We start from the raw sequence: 27572 nt of genomic DNA on the forward strand, positions 1-27572 counted from the left end.
GTGCATTTTAATTAATTTATTCAATAATAAATTTGCAAATGACAAAATGCTTCCATGATGCAAATGAAGAAAGCTCCATTTATTATTTTTTATTTTAAAAAGGCTTTACTTTGATGGTACATGCACTTGCTGCAGCAGGCAAGACAGTTTCCCTCCTGTATGTGAGAGAGGGGACAACGGAGGACAGGAAGACAATGCCTGGTTCAGGATGGGCCCCCTTCGTGGATGTGTCCATGTAAAAGTAATAAACAATTTAATTTGGAAAACGTCTATCTGATTAGTTTGGGAGCACCTTTTTTAAGATTTTTAAAATCACGCTACGTTGATTTATCAAGTAACACCCCTAATTATTATTACGAGGGATGAACACAATCAGCAAAAAGACAGACACCAACACAGGAGGCAAGGTTTCCACCCAGGAGATTTATTAGGCTCCTTCCCTTGATTCTTCAGTAGGCTTGCTCAGCTCTGAGTTTTGGTGAAACTAGGAGAATTTCTGGAATGAAAATCTGGAATTGAAAGAGTGCCAAGTTTGCTGCAGAGTTTCCAATTCCTTCAGCTCAGTTCCTTCTTCCATTCTGCAGTTAGTGCAGAATGGAGTCACAAGAATTTATTTTATTATGTGACACATATTCTATGGAATCTATTGTTGCTGCCTATATGTCACCAGGCCCACATCAAAGTGCTAACATTAATTATAAAGCCCTCAATAACTTGTGGCCTTGATATTTGTCAGAGCACCTCTTTCCACATCAGCCAGGTTGGGGCTTAAAATCAAGAGGTGGGGGCTGCTTCCAGCCCAAGTAACTGATGCTGCCCATCATGGGGAACCTGGAGCAGGGCCTTCTCTGTGGTAGTGCCCCATGAGTGGAATTTTCTCCCCTTACAGGCGTGAATGTCTACAACACTAAAAGGCTTCTAATGTGTGGTGAAGAACCCTTGGAAACTGTGTTCCAAAGCTGTTAAATTAGCCACGTGTAACTTAATGTCAGCCTTTAACTGACTTTGCATTTTCATAAAGAATGTTGCTGTCAGAGCAGTGTTTTAATTGTATTTCATATCTGTCACACAGAGCTACAATTCCCAGAGAGCTGAGAAGAGGGACTCTGGAAATTGTAGCTCTGTGAGAGGAGCAGGGACCTTCTAACAGCTCTCAGCACCGCTAAGAAACTACAGCTCCCAGAATAGTTTGAGGGAACCCATGAGTGTTTGAAGTGAAATCATAGAGCTTTAAATGTTTGATATGAATGAGGCCTAAGTGGTGCCTAACTTTGCACAAGTGCCTTGTGGGGTGGGGGTTGAAACTGTGAGGAGGAGGCCTCTCTAGATAAAGAACAACAACAAACAATTCATTAACACCCTCCCAAAGCAGCTTGACAGAAGTCCTTAACACTAGAACTTGCCTTTGTACATGTGAATGTGGCCTTCTCTCTAACCACTCACTCCTGCCCTTGGGCTTTGTCAACAGTGGAGTCGAGGGGAAGGAGGGCTGGTGTTTTAATTTCTTGAAATGGGATTCACAGCTCGCTCTCAGGTGTTTATTGAAACAACCTCAGTCTGCATCAAGGGGCCGTTGCCAAGAGAACAGACCTGCTGGGGAGCTGGAAATCGAACTAGGCCATCTGTCACGATGGGTTAATTTTAAGACCTCACAACCTTGAGGGTGGTTCCCTGAAGGGTAGGAAAGTATTTGCCGCAGCAAATTTGCTGCCTGCCAGAACAATCCCTCTGCTAGCAATGGAACAGCAGGTACCTTGTTCCATGTTGTTGTTGTTATTGTTGTTGTTGTTAACAGTCCTCTATCCCACTTCAACAAGCATGGTGCAGGACACTGTCAAGGCAGGGTGCGGAGTTTTGGTGCTAAGAAGAAATCGGGTTTTTAAAAAAGCCTTCAGGATTTCCAGATCACCCCTGAAAACCCCAAATCTGCTTGCTTTGGGGTAGTCGCTTTTATCCTTGCTTTAAGTATGCAAGTTACAAGTCCTTATGGTGCAGAGTTAACAAACAAGGGAGTTGAAGGAGGCCAAGTCACCCCGGCCAGTAGGAAGCAGATTATAAATTGTCTAAATGTCATGTTCATAAAGACTCAGCATTTATGTTATTGTACCTCCTGGTTTATAGCCTGTTGCACCCCAAAGACAGAGGTCTAAGCTAAGAAGCACAAAAACCCAATTAGGGCAATTGTATTGCCACTCAAAAGCCACCTTAAATAAATATATAATCAACTGAGCTCTGATTCTGGAAGGTGGACCTCCAAGGTAAGGAAATTGTAAGGTTTAAGTAGGCAAGGATTCCATCCTAGGCAGGGGGGGGCACATTCACACCATATATTTAAAATCCTATGGTGCCAGTTTAAATAGTCATGGCTTCCCCCAAAGAATCCTAGGAAGTGCAATTTGTTAAGGGCTACAATTCCTAGAGTCTTTTAACAATCAATCCCTCTTCCTAAAGAACTTTGGGGATTTTAGCTCTGTGAGGAGATGGGAGACCATCTAGTCCAGCATCTTGTTCTCACTGGGGCCAACCAGATGCTCCACTGGGAAGCCAGAAAGCAGGCCATGAACAGCTACTCTCCCCACTCACGTATCCTAGCAACAGGGGTTGAGAGGCACATCATGTCATTACAGGAGCAGCCTGTATTGTCTTTCCAGTGCCTGTTGTAGACCTTTCTTTCCCCACTTTTTTCAACAAGCCTTTTAAATGAAGGTTGCTTTTATCCCAGTCTGTATCTGCATTGGACTTGAAATGGTTTCTGTTACCAATGTTTTTATGCATTAGATATTTTACCCAGTCTTCAGCAGAAGGCCCCAAGGCAGGTTACTACTACAACCCCCCCCCCACCACCACTACTACTTTTCTTATTGTTATTAACTGCATTTTTATCCTACCTTTTTCTCTAAAGAGCACAAATTAGCTCTCGCTTATTTAATCCCCACAACAAGCCTGTGAGGAAGGTTAGGGTGAGAGGCATTGACTGGCCGAAGGTCACCCCCAGTGCGTGTCATGGTCAACAAGTGGGGATTCGAACCCTGGTCCCTGCCAGATCTTAGTCCGACACTCTTACCACTGCACCACACTACACAAGCAGGATATTAAAACAATTTACCATCAGAAGAATGGGGGAGGGGGTCTAAAACACTATGACATGTTTTAAGGGAAGTAATTTGTAAATGAAACAAATAGATAAACAACACAAGCCACCAAGGCTAGTGGCCACTGATGGCCTTATCCTCCATGAATCTGTCCATCCCCCTTTAAAGCCATCTTAGTTGCTGGCCGCCCCTGAATCTTGTGGTGGCCATATTGCTGGCCACTGGATTCATTCCTGATATTTTAGAAGTGCAGGTTATGAAGAAGCGGCTGAAAGAGCCTGGATGGTTTATTTCAGCACTTGACAGAGATGGCATAGATAGCAAAATCCCTCAAGCCAAGCATGCCTACCACGACAAACCTTTGATTCTGGGCCATGACTCTGAGATGTCTGTCCTTCCCCAGTGACCTTGACAAGGAAAAATAAAGCTTTGAGGCTTCAAGCTAGACCTGGCAACGTACTGATGAGTGTTTTTCGGGGGAGATAGTGCTTTACGTGTGTATTGCCAATGTGGCCACTATGATACCACTTTAAACCGTCATGTCCTCCCCCCAAGAAACCTGGGAGCTGTAGTTTGTTAAGGGTGCTGAGAGTTGTTAGGAGACACCTTTCCCCCTCATGGAGCCACAATTCCCAGAATTCCCTGTGAAGAGGGATTGATTGTTAAACCACTCTGGAAATTGAAGCTCTGGGAGGGGAACAGGGCGGTCTTCTAACAACTCCCAGAGCCCTTAGCAAACTACAGCTCCCAGTATTCTTTGGGAAAAGCCATGATGGTTTAAAGTAGAATCAGGGTGCTGAAAATGTGTAGCGTGAATGCGACCTCAGTGGTTTCTGGCAGGAAGTTCCATCCCAGAACACACAAGACCCCTGATTTGAGGCCACCCCACATCTTTCCAACGACAATTTTGAATATTGAAATCTATGGAAAGCATCAACTTGCTTTGCTGGGTGGGAGTGACAACAAACTGTGGTGTGAACTGCTCCCCAGATGGGCACATGACTTCCAGCCTTTGCTCTCTGGCCTATAATACCACACTCCGTAGTTCCTATGCTTCATCCACCATCACAGCTGCTCAGATCCAGAACATCTGCTTGGCATGAAGCCCCAGGTTTAATCCCAATGGCGCCTTCAAGGAGGCTTGAGAAAGACCCTGCCCCCAGCCTGGAAGACCCTGAAGAGCTGCTCCCAATCAGTGTAGACAATACTGAGCTAGATGGGCCAACAGTCCAACTCAACATAAGGCACCTTCCTCTGTTCCACCCCAATCTCAAGAAACCCAGCTAGGCTCCCAAGCAGCTCCAAACCACTTAACTGATACACCACTCATAAGAGTCTGTGCTACTGAAAAGCACAGGTTCAACTTCAGAGTCAGCAAAGTCGAAGCACAAAGCAAGGGAAAAGTGACGTCCCCTTTGGGACTCTGCAGAAATGGCAAATTCTCCCCACCACCCATACCACCATAAAGAGAGAAAAATGATGATGTGCAATTTCTATCCATTTAATGCAAACTGACCTGTCGGTTCCTCTCGTCTGTAATCCTCTGGATCTGGATCTTTTTTCTCCCCATCTTCTCCGGAGATCCTCACGGTATGGGGCGGCTTAATTTTTTAATTTCCAAAAATTAAAAAAAGGAAAACACCTTGTTTTTCAAAGTGCTGTCATCCAAAAAATTGTTTTGAAAAAACAAAAAAAGTAGAAAATCACAAAATAAAAAACTAAGCACAAAAAAAAGGTTTGTTGCCGCTTTTTCAGTTCATGGTATTCCACTTGTCTGTGCAAATCCAGATGCGTTGGGAATTTGTGATGAGGTTTAATAAAAGAAGCCTACAAAAAAAGAGGGGGAGAAAAAGAATTAACACTATTGCTTTCTTCTCTTGTTATGTGGTACATTCAGAAGTATCTTGGGGTCAGCAGCAGCGTGTAGGACAGATTTACATTGAGAAAATGGGGAGGGTGATTTATCTGCATACATCACAGACACACTTCAGGGTTCAGTGGAGCCTGATTTTAAATGAAAGGTGGGGTTCAAAGGTCTGCATGTGCCAGACAGAATAGTGTATCAGAACCCTGCAACCTAAGATGCTGCCTTTCTACATACAGGGGTAAGTGTTAAACATCTGGCTATGGTTTATGAGAAATGTAATGTTGGAACAGCTGCTTGGAAGTCAGGTCTTCCCTAGAAATGATATTATTCCCTCCATAAAGCCCCATACACCTTGTGTTCCCATGACATTATTATTTTAAAGAATAACAAATATATTATGGCATAATTTAGCTGCAACAGACAAGATCAGCAACACTTCAGGAACCCGTAGAATTTGAAAGCCACTTCAACCCCCATTTGACCATGACAGTAGTAGTTCAAAAAATTTTATTTCACATTCATAAAAATGTACAACAATGGGTGAAAATGGACAGCATGAGAAACTATTGAAATGTATATTAAAACCGGCAAAACAGCACCATTTAAGGCAGTAAAATAGCACTCTGTTCTGCCCTAAAAGCAACTGAACTTAGAAGAACCCAACAGCTCAGTTCTGGAACACATTTTTCTGGAGCCCTCCCCCTTCCCCACCCCCAGGGAACACCTTACGGAAAAGTTTACACACAACACTTTGTCTTAGAACAAGTCCTGAAAGTGTCAAGGCCATAAACAGGAAGCACTCATTGTACACCTGGAAGACGCAGGGACAAAAGAGACATAACAAACAACTGAATCATTTTCCCCTTTTGCAACTTCGAGAAAAGCAGCTCTTTTAAAGAAAAATAAAGAAGGGGAAAAGCATCAGTTGCTTGACTCCACATTCACAGCTTACATTTAAACATAGCTGTCAAGCGCCCCTTATTTGGTGGGACAGTCCCTTATCCCAGCGCCATGTCCCACTGCTGTCCCTTATTGATGAGGCTTCGTTTGGCTGCTGGCTGGACTTTCTGCCTTTGGCTCGGAGGAGCTCAGAATTCTAACATACCTGTGCCCGAAAAATCCCTTATTTTGGTTGCTGATCCCTTATTTTTGAGGCTGCTGGTCCCTTATTTTCAAATCTGTAAGTTGACAGCTATGCATTCAAAGCATTATGGTACTACTTTAAACAGCCATGGCTTCCCCCAAAGAATTCTGGGAGCTGTAGTTTGCTAAAGGCGCTGGGAGACCCCTCCCAGAGCTTCAAGTCTTAGCATGATTAACAACCCATCCCTCTTCCCAAGGAAATCTGGGAATTGTAGTTCTGAGAGAGAGGAGAGTGTCTCCTGACTCAGCCCCCTTAATTATGGCTCCCATAATTCCTTGGGGGGAAGCCATGACTGTTTAAAGTGGTAGGATGCTGCTTTAAATGTATGCTGTGAATGTGGGCTCAATGTGGTATGGTGCTTATTATAATGGAGATCAGAGTTCAAATCCTACTTGGCCCTAAAACCCACTGGTTAAGCATGGACCCCCTAAGCCTAAACTACTTTAAAGGATTTCCAGAGGGGCATCTAGTGTTTACATGTCACTTTGCAGGAAAACTAGCAAAGACTCTTGTGGCACCTTAAAGACTACAGTTCACTTCATCAGGTGTAGGAAGTATTATCCTGGATTCAGGTACACGTCTACAAGGTTGGGGGACAGGGTTGTAAACCAGAGGGAAACAAGTTTTTAAAATGTAAGAACTTAAGAATGTGTTGGATCGGCCAAGGGCTCATCTACTTCAGCATCCTGTTGTCACAGTGGCCACTCAGATGCATGCGGAGAACCCGCACGCAGGACCCAAGTCAAGAGTTCTTTCCTCTCCTGTGGCTTCCAGCAACTGATATTCAGAAGCACTGCTGCCTCTGACCACGGAGGCAGAGCACAGCCATCATGGTTAGTAGCCTTTGATAGCTTTGCCCCCCATGAATTTGTCCAATCCTCTTTTAAAGCCATACAAGTTGGTGGCCATCACTGCCTCTTGTGGGAGTGAGTTCTATAGTTTAACTCTGGGCTTTGTGAAGAAGTGGCTTCTTTTATGAAAAGCATGCCGAAGAGTTCCGATGCTATCACTTGTGGATCGAACTGGGACAAAGGATTTTTAGCATACTGTATGTGTTAACTGGCTTACTGATGCCTGGACAGTGTGTGTCATCAAAAACTACTGGGTGATTTACCACTGCGAAGAAGTACGTAATTATCTCTGCAAACTTCTCTGCCTTTCATTTCCCTCTGATCACACCCCGTAACAACTCAATCAATGTGTTGGGGGTGGGGTAGGGAAGAGAAGTTGACCAGGGAGTTCAAAGCCTATAATTTCTACACTGCAACTGTGAGCCTTCCTTATATTTGCTGGTGAGAAACCACTGGCTCAATGGGACCTTTGCACTGCGATGAAACAATTCTGCAACTTGCCAGGATTGATGGCTCAACACAATACAAACTGGCAGCTTTTTGGAAGGTGGGGAGGAACATGTGGAAGCTGGAGCAGGAAAATGGTACCCTCTAAAAGGCTCCAACACACCCCTACTAGCAAGAATGAATTTTTGATGGGAAGAAATCACTTATTTATTTACTGTTATTAACAACAACAACAACAACAAGAACACTAGACTAGACTAGACTATTGCAAGTCTACATACATTTTAAAGCAAAGTCAGAAAACAGAAAACATGGTTTTTTGCTTCTCCCCCCACAATCCTTTGCTGATTTCCCACTTCCTGACCCTGCTTCCTTCCCTGGCCCAGCCGTCTTCTGAAATTTCACCAGCATGGTGTTGCTGCCCACACCTTGGCGCCTGCCTTTGCTGTCTTGAGGACTAGGTAAAGGTAAAGGTACCCCTGCCCGTACGGGCCAGTCTTGACAGACTCTGGGGTTGTGCGCCCATCTCACTCAAGAGGCCAGGGGCCAGCGCTGTCCGGAGACACTTCCGGGTCACGTGGCCAGTGTGACATCGCTGCTCTGGCGAGCCAGAGCTGCACACGGAAACGCCGTTTACCTTCCCGCTGGTAAGCGGTCCCTATTTATCTACTTGCACCCGGAGGTGCTTTCGAACTGCTAGGTTGGCAGGCGCTGGGACCGAGCAGCGGGAGCGCACCCCGCAGCAGGGATTCGAACCGCCGACCTTTCGATCGGCAAGTCCTAGGCGCTGAGGCTTTAACCCACAGCGCCACCTAGAAGCTATTAATTGTTTGTTTGCTTTTTTAACCACATGAACACCTTTGTGGCATTGATGATGCCAAGCATTGGCACAGCAGTTCAAAGGAGAAAGGCCGGATGAAGATGTCCTCAGAAACACTGCGGCCTTTGGAAGCCCAAACAGCTCAGGAGCATCATTAATGCATGCCCTCCTAGTTGATGGACACAAGATACCTGGGCCACCCAGTGAAATATGGACAATTCTCACACTGTGGGTATATAAACGGTAGAGTCCCCCAAAGATCAGTATTGGGACTGGTGCCTTTCAACTGCCCTAAAACAACCTGGAAAGAAGGAAGAACAATGACAAAGCCAAATTTACAGATGACTGGGCAGGTGGAGGATTTGACTCTGAGATCTGGATTTCCTATCTGTGGTTTCAAGTTGCTTTAAACTGTTTTTAACATTGTGTTTCAATTGTTGCAACCTAGCCTAAGGGTGAAGGGAAGGTAAATAACAACATAATCGACAATAATTTGTTTAATGATATCTGGAGCCGCAAATGGCTTTACATGAGGGGAGGCAGGCCTCTCTCCAGCAATTAGTCTCTGGTATCCCTGCCAGGGGAGAATGCCTCTCCTCACCTCAGCTAGCAAACTCTCTTTCTTTCTCTCTCACCCTAAATTGCTGAAAGACGTAAGGGGCAAAACAGAGAAATAAAGATGTAGGCAGCTGGGATGCATGGATATAGATAGAGAGGTCACCATGGTAACCATTACCATGGAGCAATTCTTCTCTCTCCTATATACAGTGGTACCTCAAATTACAAACGCCTCAGGTTACAAATGCTTCAGGTTACAAACTCTACTAAACTGGAAGAGTTACCTCGAGTTGAGAACTTTGCCCCAGGATGAGAACGAAAATCGTGTGCTGGCAGCAAGAGGCCCCATTAGTGAAAGCACGCCTCTAGTTAAGAACAGTTTCAGGTTAAGAACGGACCTCCGGAACGAATTACGTTCGTAACTAGAAGTACCATAGTGTGTGTGTGTATTCTCTTTTTCAGCCTCCTTCATTCCCTTTCCTCTCTGCACACTACATAGAACTAGCATGGTGTAGTGGTTAGAGCATCAGATTAGGACCTGGAAGAGACCAAGGTTCAAATCCCCACTCGGCCATGACACTCGCCATGGGCCAGTCATTGCCTTTCAGCCTAACCTCCCTCAAAGGGTTGTTGTGGGGATTAAATGAGGAAGGGGACAACCACGCACGCCATCTTGGGACTCCTTCGTAGAACAGGTAGGTTATAAATGCAATAAATAATAGTAATAACACAGAGATTTGGCAGCACCAGGTTTTTGAAGGGGTGGCGACTCCTTCAAATCACAAGCTAAGAGCCACTTCATTACACTCTAAGACTTTCAATGTGCCAGAAGATATGACCACCAAGTAACTGAACAATGCAAGAAGAAAACAGTGTAAGGTGCACAAATCTTTCTCATTGCCCTTCATAAACTATTTTGCCCGTTAGACCCAACAAGACCAACAAATTCATGCAAGAATCAGGGAATCTGCAGAATACAGGAACCTCAAAATTTACTGCAGTGTAGATGTGGCATAGTGGACAGAATGATAGACTAGGACTGTGGAGACCCATGTTCAGCCATGACCTTAGGATGAAGGGCGTGGCAGTAAGTAAATAATGAAGATCACTGGGTGTCTTTATGCCAGTCACTGCCTAACCTACCTCAAAGGGTTGTCGTGAGGATTAAGGTGGTGGAGGGTAGAACCTGGTATGCCACCTTGAGATCACTGGCATGTGATTAATAAATACATCACACAGAATGTAGCATCCCTCTGCAAAATTTTAAAGCACACAGCAATGTGTGTTAGCAACAAATGTTAGCAATGACCATACTGCTCTGTCATGAACAGATCAGTGAGTCTTCACCACCTCAACTCATTCTTTGAAGGAAACGGAGCAAGCAGTCAAGCGCAAAACTGCAACCCTGTCTTTCAGGCTCAGATTCTTGAAGGACAGGAACTTGCTACTTTGATTTTGGGTTGGGAAAGAGACCAAAAAGAGGCCAATGGGGCAGCCAGTGTGGTGCAGAGGTTAAGGGTGTTAGACTAGGACCTGAAAGACAAGGACTTAAATCCCCACTCAGCCGTAAAGCTCACTGAATCACTCACTCTCAGCCTAACCTACCTCCCAGGGTTGTTGTGAGGATTAAATGGGGAGGGGAGAACCATTATACCACCCTGGAACTCCTTGGATGAAAGGGCCTTCTTGGTAGTGGCACCCACCTTGTGGTACGCCCTCCCCTCAGATGTCAAAGAGATGTTTATATGACTTTTAGAAGGCATCTGAAGAAGAGCCCTGTAGAGGGAAGCTTTTAATGATTGTGTTTTTATAGTTTGTTGAAAGACACCCAGAGTGACTGGGACAACCCAGTCAGATGGCCGAGGTACAAATGTTGCTGTTGTTGGATATAAATTCAAGCAGGGACTTCAGACTGTAAGTTTACAGTGGTACCTCGGGTTAAGAACTTAATTCGTTCTGGAGGTCCGTTCTTAACCTGAAACTGTTCTTAACCTGAAGTACCACTTTAGCTAATGGGGCCTTCCGCAGCTGCATGATTTCTGTTCTCATCCTGAAGCAAAGTTCTTAACCCAAGGTACTGTTTCTGGGTTAGCGGAGTCTGTAACCTGAAGCGCCTGTAGCCTGAAGCATCTGTAACCCATTTAGTGGAGAAAGTGGATAGAGAAGTTTTTCTCCCTCTCTTATAACATTAGAATTCACAGATGTCCAATGAAGTTGAATGTTGGAAAATTCAAGACAAAAGCAGTCTTCCATACAGCGTGTAAGTTAAACTATGGAACTCACTTTCACAGGAGGTAGCGATGGCCGCCAGCATGGACAGCTTTGAAAGGAGATTAGACAAATTCACGGAGGAGGAGGCTATCAAAGCTTATTACACATCATGGCTGTGTACTTCCTCCAGTCTCAGCCTCCGCCTGCCTCTGAATACCCAGTTGTTGAGAAGTACAAGTGGGGAGAGTGGCTGTTGCATTTGTATCCTACTTGTGAGCTTCCCAGAAGAGACACCTGGTTTGCCACTGTGAGAACAGGATGCTGAATTAGATGGGGGCCCCTTTGGCCTGATCCACCTCTAAAGTTCCTCCTGGATTCTTGTGCTAATCTGATGAACCAGGGGGCAGAAGCTCTCATGGATCCTTTCTGGTCATTGACCGTATTAAAGATATTTGCTTTGCTCTCATGGATCAAGAGCTGAACCCCAAATGGTGCTACCTGGGATGTTATGGGTCAAACCTGAAAGAATCTGGAGTTTGCCGAATCACTCAGTTTTGGGGTAGGGAGGGAGAGGAGTTGCAGTGCAAAACATCTAGCAGGCAACACACTTGCCAAGACTGGTGAAATGGTTGAGATGGGTGTGTGTGTGTTTTGCAGGCTTCGAAAATGGAAGAACTAGCCAGGTCTGTGCCCCCCCCTGCTGCAACCCGCGCCTGAGCCAAGCAAGCTACCGCCTGGTGCACGGCACCACAAACCTTCTCTGTGAAAACCATTATGCACAAAGTATGATTATCCCAGCAATTAGCAGTCAAGTCAATTACATACAAGCAGGTGCTCGTTAGCACTGTGCCTTGTAATTCATACCCGACTCCCAATAAATTGCCTCAAATTGAAGAGGGGGAGAAGAGTTTGCTTTCTGCAGTGATGGGGGGGTGGCGGGGGGAAGCGAGTGAGAATTAAATGAAGCCGTGTGTGTGTGTGTGTGTGTGTGTGTGTAAAAAACCAACCCACCCTCTTTTGGAATACACGTTTGCAAAAGCAAAAACGGTGGGAGCAGCAGAAGTGCTTGGGGGGGTGATTATTATTTTTTAATTGCAGCATTAACTATGAGGAACCATGTGAATCCAACCCGGGAAATCTGAACTGGGAGTGGGGAGGAGGGAGGGAGGAGAGAAAATTCCTTCACCAGCTCCATTCCTGTCATCATCCAGACCTTGAGCCAGGAGCACAATCCAGACATGTCCCAAGGGGAACATCGACATGTTTCCACTGCCCTGTCCAGATCCTTTGTGACCAGCCCTTGCCCAGCTGATCTCATTTCCCTTTCTGCTTAAGAAACAGGAATGCTCAAAAGAAACAAGGGGCAAGCTTTTGCCAGTTCCAAAGGACTGCTGGCCAGGTCCTTCCACCTGGGAAAAACAGCCAGAGTCCCCTCACTCAACACCAGCAGGTGAGTTCTACCTGCAGGAAGCTCAAATGATAGGACAAATTCCATCAGGTCCCCTGAGGAATTTAAGTAAGGGAGGGGAAAGAGAGAGAGAGAGAGAGAGAGAGAGAGAGAGAGAGAGAGAGAGAGAGAGAGAGAGAGAGAGGAGACACACACACACATATATATGTTATATTCCTGACCCAGATCGAATCATTCCCTGGAGAATATCAGGTGCCAGCTGCGGCTTCACAGCCCCTGCCAAATTCTACACTATGCAGGTTGGGGTGAGCAGGAAGGGGAGAAGTGCAATCCTTAACATGTCTCTTTAAAATGGGGGGGGGGGAGCAAGAGGGGGAAAATTGGGCAGCTGGGGGTGGGGGAGAGGGAGAACCCTTCTGTTCCTGCCACTGCTCATCCTGCTCTGCCCTAAACACAGTTGCTAGGGGTGGGTCCAGGAAGACTGGCCCCCCCCCAATATTTTCTCCAAGTGTTTCCAGGTAGGTAATGCATTGAGGAGGGAGAAGACAACTGAACTGGGAGGTTGATCTGGGTTTAGGGGGTGGAGTATTAATTTGCGAGACTGCATTAATTTCAGATGACTTCATCTAGACATGATTTAGGGGGATTAATTAATGGGAAGGTGGTTAAAAGGCAACTGATGCAGGCTTCAGAGGTTTTGGAATTGGGAAACAAATTGGGGGGTAAATGAATCAAAGCACAACTGATTTGATCTGGGTGGGGGTACAAATTAATTGCAGGGTTTGTTTTTTTTTTTGGTGTAAACTGGATGGGAAGATTAGTTGCCTCACCTTCTTTGAGATTTAAATTCTAAATGCCCATGTGTGTGTGGAGAGAGATAATTTGCACACTGAAATTTTTCTGCAGTGTGTGCTCCCCTCTTCTTTCCCCAGCATGTTCCCCCCCCCCGCTCATCTTTCTCCCATGAACTTCCTCACTTTGTAAAAATACTATCACTTTCTTTTATCTGTCCTAACTCTGCAAAAAATCAAGGCACATTGAAAAAGAGATGCAACATCAACTCCTGCAATCAGCAGACAGCACATGCTTCTGGACTGTCCAGGTCATAAGTGGAATGCACATGCCGAAGGTTCTGTGCATGCCTCAGCTCGGGATCAACTCAGTGATCCTGCTCTGGAACTTCCCTGCTACAAACCTGGCAGACCGAGCTCTAGATCTACAAGTGCACCACCTAGGCTGCAGTAACAGCCTTCGCGAGCACTTAGGCCCCATCCTCACTACACATTTAAAACAGTTTAATATCACAGTCATGGCTTCCCCCCTTCCCAAATCCTGGGTGCTGTAATTTGTGAGGGGTGCTAAGAGTTATGAGGAGACCCCCCTATTTCCCTCACAGAACTACAATTCCCAGGGTTCCCTGGGAAGAGGGAATGACTGTTAATCCCCTCTGGAATTTACAGTGGTACCTTGGGTTACAGACACTTCAAGTGACAGGCTGCACTAGCCCAGAAATAGTACCTCGGGTTAAGAACTTTGCTTCAGGATGAGAACAGAAATCATGCGGTGGCAGCGTGGCAGCAGTGGGAGGCCCCATTAGCTAAAGTGGTACCTCAGGTTAAGAACAGTTTCAGGTTAAGAACGGACCTCCAGAATGAATTAAGTTCTTAACCCGAGGTACCACTGTACAGCTCTATGAGGGGAGAAGGGGGTTTCCTAATAACTCTCAGGTTCTTCTTCTCTGTTCAGAAATGACTCCAGGTTTCTCAAACTGCTAGCAGAGTTTACCTGTGCAATCTCAAGACACAGACCAGCAAGTCCCCTGATCTTTGCATCCCATTATTTTCAAATGGAAGAAGGTGATCACTAATCATTTACTTATCCCTTATTGCGTGGAGGAAGGGGAGTTTAATCATGGCACATTTTACTAAAGCATATTAGGGAGGAAATCAGGTGCCATAGCAACAAGCCAAGAGCAGCCAAGCGCCAGTCTATGCATGGAACTTCCAAGTTTTTGCAGAACAGAGAACAGGCACCTGTTCCAACATACATTCGGGCAAACTAAATTAATAATACTAATAACATGAAAATAAAATAAAATCAACATCATCATCATCATCCATCTTTGCTTCTACTGCCCAGGTAAAGGAATTCAGATCAGCAAGCGGAACCAAGACAATTTGGCCATGATGGTAACACAGAGGAAGATTTTTCCACTGCTGGCACCGGTCTTGGGCTGGGGTAATGTTTAGTAGAATTTTCTTGGGGGGGGGGGTGCTGCTATTACTGATATTAATTTTTGTATCTTTTGTATCTTTTTGTATACTTAGATCTTCTTGTGGAAATTGTTCAGTTTCGTAGTGTACTTTTTAATGCGTTTTATTTATCGTTTATGACCATTTTTGAAATCTTTGCAATTATGTACATCTTCTCATGTTGTGAGCTGCCTTGAACATGGTTTCAACTATGGAAAGGCGGCATACAAATACAGTGGTACCTCGGGTTAAGTACTTAATTCGTTCCAGAGGTCCGTTCTTAACCTGAAACTGTTCTTAACCTAAAGCACCACTTTAGCTAATGGGGCCTCCTGTTGCTGCCGCGCCACCGGAGCACGATTTCTCTTCTCATTCTGAAGCAAAGTTCTTAACCTGAAGCACTATTTCTGGGTTAGTGGAGTCTGTAACCTGAAGCGTATGTAACCTGAAGCGCATGTAACCCGAGGTACCACTGTACAACGATGGTGGCAGTGGTGATGTTGCAGAATGCCCTCTCTGATGAAATGCAAGAGGCCCAATCACTGCCTCCTGTGGCAGTGAGTTCCATAGTTAACTATGTCGCTGAGTGAAGAAGTGCTTTCTTTCGTTTATCTGCCCTGAATTCCATTCCAACAAGTTCTATTTGCTTTCTCCATGCTATGCATCATTTCATAAACTCGCCTCTTACTCGCCTTTTCTCCAAACTAAGAAGTCCCAAATGCTGCAACCTTTCCTCCTGCATTCCTGCCCTTCCACTCCCCATAGAAGGGGAAACTGCCAGCTGGCAAGGTGGTTACTGACTGCTTGCCAGAGACGGTTTTCTCACCCTGCATTAGCCCAAGAAAATGTAGAGTGGGATAGAGAGAACAGAGAAGGTTAAGGGGGAAAAGCGAGGGGGGAGGGCTTTATAGTCTCAGGGCAAAGGAGGACCTGGAAGCAATTATGACAAGCAATTTCCCAAGGAAGCAGGGGCCATCATCAAACGTCTTCAAAGTGATGGCCCAGGCCCAGGCAAGTAGAAAAAAAGAGAGTAAGGAAACAGCTCAAGACGCATTATCGCATGGCTGGCCCATGCAATCCCTCTTTCCAGCTTCAACATAAAAAGGGGCAAATCAACGCAACACCACTCAATATTGGGGGGGGGGGGACACAGTTAAAGGAGCCGAGCTGCTGCTAGATTAGACCAAAACCACACTGAGTCCAGCATTTTGCTTCAAACATTTTTGCTATCTCTGGAAACCCCCTAAAAGGCAATAGCACCCATTGTTGCTTGTCCCTGGCCCCCAGAAACTACTGTTCAGAGGCATCCAGCTGCTGAATATGGATATGGAAGTTCTCTTTAGGTATCCTGTCTACCAACCGTTAGGCCTCTCCTTATCCATGAACTTCTCGGCTCCAAAATAAGTTCATAACTACAGACTGACCTGTGCAGAGGGAGAGAAGGGGCCTGCATCAAGTCTGCCCCAGGTCCCTCCTTCCCATCAAGTGGGAAAGGAATTAAAGAAGGGAAGCAGAGCCACACCATCAGCACATCTGAGACTTTTAGGCCCTCTTCTCTTTGTGCGCCTTGTACAACAGAAAATCAAGATTTAAACAAGACTCCCTAATGTCCACAGGTTACTGAATCATATTCCTGCACTTTGGGGGCTCTCCCTCAGAAAAAGAAAAACCAGATATTGGGGAGGTAGCAGAACAAGTCCTTACTTAACAAAGGGAAGGTTTCTATTGTCATCCACCAGTGGACTCCACATATTTGGGGCTACAACTCCCACCGTGGCTGTGCTAGCTGGGGCTGATGGGAGCTGTAGTCCAAAATATATGGAGTTGAAGGAGCCTGGTCTGCATAGACACGTTTGTGCAACTCCGTTGGATAGGGGCCAATCCACTTCAAACCACATGGGTATTCTTGCTTCTTTTATTCTGTGAGCTGAAGCCTTTTCCTCCGCTCTCCATTTTCCCTTCCCTTCTTCTGATTTTGTTGCTCTTGATGAAAGAGGTATGAAAACCGAAAAGCTCAATAGAAGCTTACATTAAGGAATAGGGGGAAATATTTCATTTCTGCCTGAAGAAAAACAAAAAAGGGTGGATAAGCAGCAGCTGACTTGAACAGAATCCAAAGTTTCCAGGGATTTCCTGTATGATATACCATAACCCCGTGGTCTTCCTACTGCCACTCTTGGTGTATTTGAAACATAGTCCAATACTTACTTATTTAATTTCATGCAATTTATATACGACTAGATTGTTAAGAAAGAAAGAAATTCAGCTTCACTGGATGCCCCATTAACCCCTGGCAGCACAGGCAATGGTCAGAGATGATGCAACTGGTAGTCCAACAATGTCTGGAGGGTGCCACATTGCCTACCCTAATGTAAGAAAATAAGACTGGGCAACTGCCGGTGAATTTCTCTATTTCATCTCCAAGGAGCAGTCCACCATCAGTCCAAAGGTACCAGCCGCAAGCCAGGTGATTTGCGTCCCTCAATCAGCCTGCACTAAATAGAACTTCCTCTCTAAATGGAGGGAAGTGAGGGGCCATTAAGCTTGCAGCCTCCGCCCACACGCCTTTCAGCACCCTGCAGGGCATGAAATAACCAACTGCCATCTCTCTCTGCAAGAAGGTGGTGCTGGAAGATTTTCTCCCTGTCACTAGCCTCACAGTGGAAATTCAGATCCCTGATAATGAGGAGGTTCAGCATGGAGGATGAGAGGTGTCCTCATTAAAAGAATTACTAAAGAGAAAAATGAAAACCTCTGCTCCTCCAGGTTACCTTATCATCCTCAGCAGGATTTTGCTCTCAAACCGCCACCGGATTTTGCAAAAATAGTGCAAAAAGTTGCATTGGCAGGAACGGGATTTTTACCGGTGTTCGGTTAGCATGAAAGCAAATTCTGTGAACCTGGCAGATGCAGAAATCAGATCTGGAAGGGGCTGGGGGAGAGGGGGAGCCCCCTCCCCAACCCGAGATGAAGCCAGTGAGGTGCATGGAGAGGATAATGGACAATTTCCATCAGGATCAGGCCTAGGTTCATCCTGGAAGGCTGAGCCAGTGTGGCATAGGGGTTAGTGTGTTGGGCTACGAACTCTGATATGCCAGTCACTACCCTTTTCCTCCAGCACTCCCCTGCTTCCCAGTCTTGGATCCATGGACCAGGCAGCCCTGGCCACAAGGGACGGTTAGAAGGAGCCAGACAAGCAAGGCCAGGCTGGCTTGTGTCCAGGAAATGACCTGGTCAAGGCCGGGAAGTATTTTCAGCCAGGGTGTTTGGGTGCGCAGGGTCAGATTGCTCTAAAAACACAATATGATGTTTCAAGCAGCTGCGGGATGTTTTCCCCCTTTTGGATCAGGTCTCCTCAGGGCCAAAGAGGCAAGGTCTTAGCCGACTCCGCTTCTTCTTCTGGGTCTCCATGGAAATGCTGTAATGCCTGGTAGCAAGGACAGGGCACCTTCCGTATGAGGAAAGGTTGCAGCGCTTGGAACCATTTAGTTTAGAGAAAAGTCGAGTAAGAAGTGGCAAGATAGAAATAAATAAAATTATGCCTGGCACGGAGAAAGTGGATACAGAAAAGGTTTTCTCTCCCTTTCCTAACACTAGAACTCAGTGACGTGCGGTGAAGTTGAATGATGGAATATTAAGGACAGGAACAAGAAAGTCCTTCTGCATGCAGCACGTAGTTAGACTGTCAACCTCACTCTCATGGGAGGCACAGATGGCCACACTTGCATGGCTTTAAAAGAGGATTAGAAAAATTCATGGAGGACAAGGCTATGAGCCATGGAGGCTATGCTCTGTGTCCAAAGTCAGAGGCAGCAATGCTTCAGAATCCCAGTTGCTGAAAACTACAAGGGGGTGAGATGCTCTTGTCAGGGGCGTTTTACCCATAGAGGCTAGTGGCACGGGACGCCAAGTTCTGGAGGGCGCCAGGGAAGAGGCGGAGACTGGACGCGGCGCCTCCCGGCATCAGCTCGCCACCCTTGCGCCATGCTGCGCCGCGCCCGGAGCCTCTGTCTACCGTGGCCACCGTGGCATGAAGCGTCCAGCTGAGCCGGGAGGCACCGCGTCCAGCCTCTTCCCCACCAGAGGAGTCGCCATCTAGCCGCTGCCTGCCTCCTCCAGCCCCGCCGGCAACGCCACCCTCCTTAAAAAAAGGTTGACAACTCTGGGAAACAGGGGGACGGGCGCCGGAGGGAGCTTTGCACCACAACGCCAAGACGGCCCTGGCTCTTGTCCTCAGGACCTGCTTGCAGGTTTCCCACAGGAGGCAGGTTTTTCTTGTGTTCCAGAGCAGGGGCCATTTTCCTCTCAGACCCAGACCCAGTCTTCCCTCACCATACTTTAAAGCTGTATTCACTTCCAGGCAAACTTCCAGCGCTCACTTGCCAGGGGTCTGCAGGGTCAGAAGGAAGTAGGCGGAGCAACCCATGTTAATTTTATCTTCATACAAAAGCAGCCCGTCTCTATACACACAAACATCTCTCTCCCAGGCAAGCAAGACAAATTACCAGACTTCAAGTACGCATTCTAATCCAGCCAAAAACACTCAAGCAGGATGCAGAGCTGAACTGGTATGGGGGAGCGGCCTGGGGAGAGTCCCAAGGGCCAGGCAGAGGGTCTTGGAGGGCATTCAGCCCCTGGGAGTGATCTGTGCCGCACACACCCTTTCACTTGTCATCAGGATTGGCCCAACAAACATGTTTTGAGGAAACACTATAATAATTATGCACTGCAGATCAGAGAGATAAGCCGAGGAGGAGAGACTTAAGGCCTCTTCACAAAAGAAGAAACATCACCAAGGGCAACTAGGTTATGCATCTTTCCCCTAGAGGTGTCGCTCTGAGGTCAGTCCCCAAGACTTAGACCCTCCAAGGGCCAGTTAATACATTCTGCCTGATCTAGTGGCAAACCTTTTCCTGAGCTGTGCCACTTCACACTGTGTTGAGATGGTGGGCAGCATGAGGGGAAGAAAACACATGATTGTGTACGTCATAAAAAGTAATCTTCTAGCAGATAGAAAACTAGCAATTCAGGAAGGGGGCAAGATGGAACCCCTTCTCTCCCACATGCAGGGAGTTTTAAATAAGGGTGAGCGGTCAGAGATGCACCTGCAAACGGATAGCATTATATTTTAGACTTGACACTTAAAGGGGAGGTCCACAGTGTATATTTAAAGCACACCCAATGCTCATTTACAGCACATGACATCCCCTATAAGAATCTTGGGAATTATAGGTGGAATGAGAGTTCCCAGGATTTGGGGGGAGGGGAGTTGGGTGCTCTAGTCTAAATGGATGGTGTGGAATCTGCCTATGATTCTGCTGAATGTGTCATTAGAGCAACAAACCAATAAGTGAATTCTACAGCAATTCATAACTGTAAAAATACATACATATCAATGCACACCATAAGGACCTGTCTATTCTCAAATTCATTTCACAACATTACAATCACAAACACTATTACTATTCGCTCTATTATACTGACATTCAAGTTCATTGTAAAAGAGCCAGTATATAAAACCAATGGATTTCAAGGTCAATCTTTAGAAATAGCAAAAACCACATCATTTTAAAATTGCTACATATTTACCACCAGAAACACAGCCTTCCCCAGCTTAGTGCCCTCCAGATGTTTTGGACTACAACTCCCATCAGCTCCAACAAGCAGCTAAGGATCATCCTGGCAAAAGATGATGGGAGCTGACATTCAAAATAGCCAAGATGACGTGAGTTTGTGGTCCAAAATGGCAGTGCTGCTTGAAGTCGGTGGGAGTTGAGAGTTGGAAATAACTACTGTACGTTGGTTGGGCTGAAGGAAGTGTGTCATCCAAAACATTTGTAAGGCGACCAGGCTTGGGTAATCAGGGAACATCATTCATCAATATCCAAAGCTCTTCCCATCTGTTACCATTCTCTCACTCCACCCCAGCTGGATCCCACCAAAACGTGGCAGAAGCGCAGAGTGTGACCCCTCAGCATCACACTCCAAAGAACAACCCCCTTCCAATCATCTCAGAGGTCCCAAACATAGACTGGTGTCTTCTCCCTCATGGAAGCCCCAGGTTTTTCATCAGCAAACCAATAAACAAAAAACTAGGAGCACATCAGAACACAAGAAGAGCCTGCTGGGTCAGATCAATGGCCTATCCAGTCCATCATCCTATTCTCACGATGGCCAACAAGATGCCTGTGGAAAACAGGTAAGCAGGAAGCAAACAGGATTCAAGTATATTATTCCCCCACCAACCAGGCTACCTCCCACATTACGCTTGGGGCCTCTGTGATGTCTCCCCACCAGAAGGGGTTGAAAAAGCAAGCCCTTTGTAAATACCCTGGAATCTGTCACTCACTGGAAACAAAACACACACATGCACATAATCTAGGACAGCTGCTGATCAGCTGTGGCAGCACTTGTAAGGAACAGATTTTGCACATTTTTTAAAAGAAGGGAAAGCTGTGTGCATAAAGCAAGCCCGCCTCAGTCATTCTCTTGTATTAGAACACAGGGATCTAAAGCAAAGCTAAAAAAAATATGAAGCTGCTTCAGATTCTGTCCCTCTAGGCCAGTGTCGTCTGTTCTGACTGGCAGTAGCTCGGAGGGCCTCAGGTAGAGGCCTTTCCTAGCCCCCTTCCCTCTGCCACTAAGCTATGGGCCTTCAAATCCATCTCATCATCTCATCGTTCATAATCCATAAAGATAATCAGATGGGGAGTGAGTGCACACACACACTTTGCTTTTCCAAGGGGTCTGGGCAAAAGTCAGATCCAGTGCAATTAACCTGAGCTTTGAAAAGCAATAGAGCTGAAAGAGGAAGTGGGAGAGAGTGCCACTCTTCCAACTTCCTCCTTCGGGAGACCTGAAGGGCACCATGCTGATGTATACTGTAGGCACAGCCAATCACCTCTGGCATTTCTGTCCAAGCAGCGCTGACCCCAGAAGGCAAAAAGACCCAGAGTCCCATCACTCTCACCTTGCACAGAGTATCAGAAGCAGCAGGAATGGAAGGAATTCCATTTTGTGGAGTGAGCTCCCTGACAAGATTAGGCTCTCACTAATGATAGGGAAGACTTTCACAAAAGTTAAAGACCTTTCTCTCTTCCTGGTTATCGCTAACAAGTTCTTTCATAGTTCTGGCTGCTGTAATTGCTAGAATTGTGTGTTGTGGCTATCTGGATGTTTTCATTTTAATGCTTTTCTTTCTTATTTATTTATTTAATAACCAACCTTTTTCTCCTAGGACCTCAAGGTGCTGCATCTTCGCCTCCTCATTTAATCCCCGCAACAACAATGCAGTGTAAGTTAGGCAGAGAGGCAGGGGCTGGCCCATGGTCAACCAGCAAGCTTCGTGGCCAAGTAGGGGATTTGAACCCTGGTCTCCCTGGTCCTAGCTTGATGCTCTAACCACTACACCACACTGGCTCTTGTTAACTTCCTTGAGATTTATAAATGAAAAGTGGTATATAATAATAAAGCAGGGGGAGATTCTTGAGTTGCAGCATGCTCCCCTGCCCACTCCCCTTGCAGGGTAAGATGGGTTTCACTGTGGGCATCTTGCTCAAAGTTCTGGGGTTGGCACCAAGCACATGGTGGGGAAATGACAAATACAATCCTGGATGCTTGAAAGTCCCTGCCCTGAATCCACTCTCCTACAGCATATGTTCCAAACAGCCTGTTGTTTCACACCCTGCAACTGGTGGGAGAATATTTTGAACTGTTGATAACATATCTCAAGAGCACTGTGTTTCTTCTTACATAGCTTTAACCCAGAAAACTGTTTCCTATCTGCAGAGACTGGGCTGTTGCTAATTCAATGAAGGCAACACACAAAGATGGAGAGGAGCCTCCAACATTGCTTCAGATCCCACTTGACTGATCAGTTTCGGGTGGATGTGCTTCTTCTTCTAATTCAACTGGTGTTAGGAATTGTTTAAATGTACTGTTTTAACACTTCTTACCAAAAATTACGATAAAGGTGAGGAACCTTTTTCAACCCAAGGGCCTCATTCCCTCTTGTCGAAGCTTTGGAGGTCCGCATGTCAGTGGTGGGTGGGGCCAAAGGCAAAAGTGGGTGTGGCAACAGATGTGACAGAAGCCTGCCATGCAAGAGTCAGCTCCCTACGCTTCCCCCGTCTTCAATTCAGGAAAACAAAAGGCATGGAGGGATATGGTCTGAGGAGAATCCAAAGGGCCCAAATAGAGAGGTCTGGAGGGCAACATTTGGGGGACACTTAGGTTCCTCACCCTTAAATTACTGTAAGCTGCTTGTTACTGTAAGGATTGATGGAGCAGACCATTTTCTATCAGTTTTTGCAGGTCTTTATTTTATAAGTCCATTCTGTTCCGTGGCAGCATGAATCTGAAAGCTTTTTATTTATTTATTTTTAAAAAACTCCCCACAAGGCTTTAAATGCATACTTAAATGTGTTTCATCACAAAATGCACATCTAAGCATGCTTTTTACCTCAATACATGCATTTCTAAAGATATTTAATATAAAATGCAGACTTTATGATTTTTGCTACAAGAACTGCAATACAAAATGCACAAAATTGAATAGTGGATCACATTACGGTCCTTTTTCTCAGTCCAGGAAGTACAAATTAGGTCGGTTGGCTTAAAAATGTGGGCCATACAAACTTCTCTGCCACCCCTGGTTTGGACACTTTAAAGGGGTGCCTCTATAGTGTAATAAAAGACATAAATAAATGCAGCTCAGGCAGTGATCCACTGTACAAGAACCGGGGGTGTTACAAGCATGGCTCTCTTTTCCTTTATGAAATCATGAAGGGTACAGTATTTAACCCGACCCTTCTGGGACCTGACACAGCCTCAGAACATCATGATCTGCCTTATACAGTATCAAGTCATCTACTTATTCACGCAGCACGTAGGTAGACTGTGGAATTCTCTCCCATAGGACCAGTTACAGATAGGTAGCCGTGTTGGTCTGCCATAGTCAAAACAAAAAAAAATTCCTTCCAGTAGCACCTTAAAGACCAACTAAGTTAGTTCTTGGTATGAGCTTTCGTGTGCATGCACACTTCTTCAGATACACTGAAGGTGCTACTGGAAGGAATTTCTCCCATAGGAGGCAGTGATGGTCATCAACTTGCCTGGATTTAAAAGAGGATTGGAGAAACTCATGAAAGCTAAAGGCTATCAATGGCTACTGGCCCCAATAGCTATGCTCTGCCTCCGCGGTCAGAGGCCCTAATGCTTCTGAACAACAGTTGCTGTAAACCACAGGAAGGAAGAGGGCTCTTGTGCTCTAGTCCTGCTTGCGGGTTTCCTACAGGCATCTGGTTGGCCACTTTGAGAACAGGATGCCGGACTAGATGGGCCATGGGCCTGATACAACAGGACTCTTACTATGTTCTTATATTTGTTCTCTGTCCTCCGCCCTCCCTCTACATCTGTTTCCCCTCTCCAAACACCCCCCATCCCACCCACACAAATGAAACACAGGCCATTGGGGGGGGGGCGACGACAAGGAGAGAACCACAAAGGAACCCTTGCTAAAATACTTACAACATGCAAGGCTTGTGAAACTTCACATCAAGCAAAGAAGAGGCACTGGCAGGTGTCACACTGCAATGTGTGTGGGGGGGTCATCACCCAATTTACACACAGCACCCATATTATCTCAGGCCTGTGGCCACAAATGTTGCAATGAAGGAGAGGGTGTGTGTCTAAGGGTGTATGTGAGGCCAGGGAAATCCATTCAGAAATTATCGACAACCTAAATCTGGCTTCACCCACCTGACACCAGATGTTTGGGACTCCTATTCCCACCAGCTGAAGACTGGCGGATTAGACAACAGTATTTATTGGTACATGAGGAAATGGGGGAAAGTCTTAGCCGGGCCACTAATCCATTTGGCTCAATGCTGCTCACGCTGATTGACAGCAACTGTCCAGTGTTTCCAGGCAGGGGACATTTCCAGGGTTATCTGGAGATGTCAGGGATTGAACCCGCAACCTTCTTCGTGCAAAGCAGATGCTCTACCATGGGCTTTTCATTGTTACTTCCTTACATGCCCCCGACAGGGACATGAAGAGCCCAGGCTATGGTCTGAAGGCGCACAAGGCTCCCGCTTTGCTAAAGTTAAGCATGCCCCAGTCTGATCAGAGCCTAGATGGGAGACAGTCTGGGAACCATGTATGAAATAAATCAATTAATTAATTAACATGCACTGTTTTGGGTTCCACGGTGGAAGAAAGGCTGCATGCAAAATGAACAAATAACTTCCAACGTTTCACAGACAAAAATTGGGCATCCTTATTTTCACCCCAAGGAATTTTCCCATCCTCTCATATTCCTGAAGGCTCTGACTGCTATATGATTTTGTATCCATTTACTTTGCAGTAGCACTGTTTCCAAAAGCAACAACAAGAAGAGGAGGAAGACTTTTGGCTAAAGATACGTTTGGAAAACAGACTCTCGTCCTACAATCTGTTATCAACAGTTACTTTTAACAGTTACACAGGTGAACTTTGCCAGTGTGTGAAAAATGGCAGGCTGTGTGAGATAAGCAGGTGCTACATGCACTCGAGACAAGCTGCCTCCGCCCTCCACAGTATATATATTGAACTTATATAGGTATAACACATGGGTAGGCAAACTAAGGCCCGGGGGCTGGATCTGGCCCAATCACCTTCTAAATCCAGCCCACAGACGGTCCAGGAATCAGTGTTATTTTTACATGAGTAGAATGTGTCCTTATATTTAAAATGCATCTCTGGGTTATTTGTGGGGCCTGCCTGGTGTTTTTACATGAGTAGAATGTGTGCTTTTATTTATTTAAAATAAATAAATATTTATTTAAAATGCATCTCTGGATTATTTGTGGGGCACAGGAATTCACCCATTCCCCCCCCCAAAAAAATATAGTCCAGCCCCCCACACTGTCTGAGGGACAGTGGACTGCTGAAAAAGTTTGCTGCCCCCTGGCATAATACCAGGGACCAGAAAACAGAGGTACTTTTTCCTGTAAAAAAATGTTATCATAGAACTCATCTGAAAAAACAGGCTCCGGCCCCATCACAGCTTACACCCCAATAAATCTGTTAATCTTTCAAATGCCACAGAGCAGTTGGTTGCCTCTGCTTCAGCAAATGAGTGATTAAACAAAGTGAGACATGGAAGATCCAGGACCAATTCTCCAGATCTTTCCTTTAAAAACAAACAAAATGCAGGTAGGAAGGAATTGGATCAGGGACTCAACACTGTGCAGGAGAGGTATGAGAGCAGGAGGTAATAACCCTTTCTCCCTGCACAGTTCTTCCTCCCAATCATCTAAAATACACACACACATTGTTAGTCAGTATTTGTCCCATCAGGAGAGAATTATAGTTATACCTGTAAGTTGTCCCATTAAGGGCAGAATAGGAGACTGTAAACTAGAAATACAAGGAACTCAGAACCTCCAACCAACTTTTCTTCTTCTTCCAAAATTGTCTAGTTTGGTCCATATAATGAATCAGCCTTTTGACCCACCTAACCTAATGTTATCAGCTCCACCCTCCTCCAATCCAGATGTTTGGGACTACAAATGCCATCAGCCCCACCCAGTGTTGACTGGACCCGATGAGATGGTAGCTGAAGTTCCAAACATCTGGAAGGCCCCAGGGTTGGGGAAGGCTGCTCTCCTCTGACTGGCAGCATGTCTCCAAGGTCTCCAGCTGAGAAAGGGTCTTTCTGATGCATCATCAGCTATTCCATCCCTTCAGATGCTGCCAGCGACTGAATCTGGAACCTTTGCAGGTGCTCTTCTACTGAGCAATGGTTTAAGTCTATTAGTTAGAATATGCTCACATCAGTCACTCTATGCTGCTGATTTTTTCTTCAATTCAATTCCATTGCAAAGCATCAGGCATAACCGAAAAATACACTCTCTTTTCCAAAGGCATTTAGCGTTCCATGTTCAGCTCCAGGCATCTCAGTTAAATAAAAGGGCATGGACAAATCTGGATGGATTCAGTGGAGAAGCTACAGAAGGTTTTGAGAAGAAAAGGATGACCAAGGAAGAAAAGTCAGGACTGCCCAGCGAACTAGACACTAGCCTCCCAGTTCTGGGCTCTGCCTTAGTCACTGCTTCTCTGCTTCCAACCTGAAAAACTTCAAGTAGAGCAGGTCCAAGTGGCAAGAAACATACGTACATGTGTTGAACGGTGCTGGAGACCCACTGGGATTGCCATTACCCAGCATGGCTCTAATCTCAGTGTTCGGTTCTTTTTTGAAAACAATAACATAAAAGTTCTGATTAAAGCATTTTAGAGCTCTACATGAGGATAGGCAAACTTCAGTTTTGGGGGGATATATTATAAATGTGAGATCCACCACCCTGGTCCACAAACCCAGCAATACAACATACACTTAAGATTTCCTCTTCCCTCCGCATTCCTTTTTCCTTTTGTATCATGTCCATTGGATTGTGAGCCTGAGGACAGGGGCTGTCTCATGTTTTTAAAGGATGTACAGTGCTTTAGGAAATTTGATGTGCTCTTACAAATATAATAATGGTAATGGTAATAGAATATTGAGCCCTGCGATTTGTTTTGTGTACAAGAACTGAGATGAGCTTACAGCCCTTCTAGAGCAAAACCCACTCCTGGTTACCCCAATGTCTTCATTTCAGCAGTACAATTTAGGATGGGTGCTCAACAACTGGAGGCAATTTCATACCACTGCTGCATTGCCAGTAGGATTCAATTGCATACCGGCAAAATGCACTGGAAAGTGTTGGGTTGAAGTTTGCTTGACTCTGTATAACCTCCCCACAAACAAACCAGAATGAATATGCAACATGCAGCCTGCTTCTTATACCCTCCCTGTAAACTCTGGGCAAACAAATAAGGGGAAACGCTGAACAAACAGGTCGTTTGGAAGTGAGCAGCCTGCGAGTCAGAAACCCGGCAGTCA

The 27572-nt window shown here is 45.7% G+C and overlaps 1 protein-coding gene across 4 annotated transcripts in view; it reads right to left on the minus strand.

The window, feature by feature from the left end:
* The window catches only part of MEF2D (myocyte enhancer factor 2D), a 135931-nt gene that overhangs the window by 55749 nt on the left and 52610 nt on the right, over nucleotides 1–27572 (minus strand). For all 4 annotated transcript variants that reach the window (XM_081892418.1, XM_081892420.1, XM_081892421.1 and 1 more), the window contains one exon: nucleotides 4609–4919. In XM_081892418.1, the coding sequence (XP_081748544.1) occupies nucleotides 4609–4662 (54 nt within the window). In that variant the 5' untranslated portion in view covers nucleotides 4663–4919. The remainder of the gene's footprint in view (nucleotides 1–4608; nucleotides 4920–27572) is intronic.

The sequence above is a fragment of the Podarcis melisellensis genome (assembly GCF_964234715.1).
Source record: "Podarcis melisellensis genome assembly, chromosome: 16".
NCBI lineage: Eukaryota > Metazoa > Chordata > Lepidosauria > Squamata > Lacertidae > Podarcis > Podarcis melisellensis.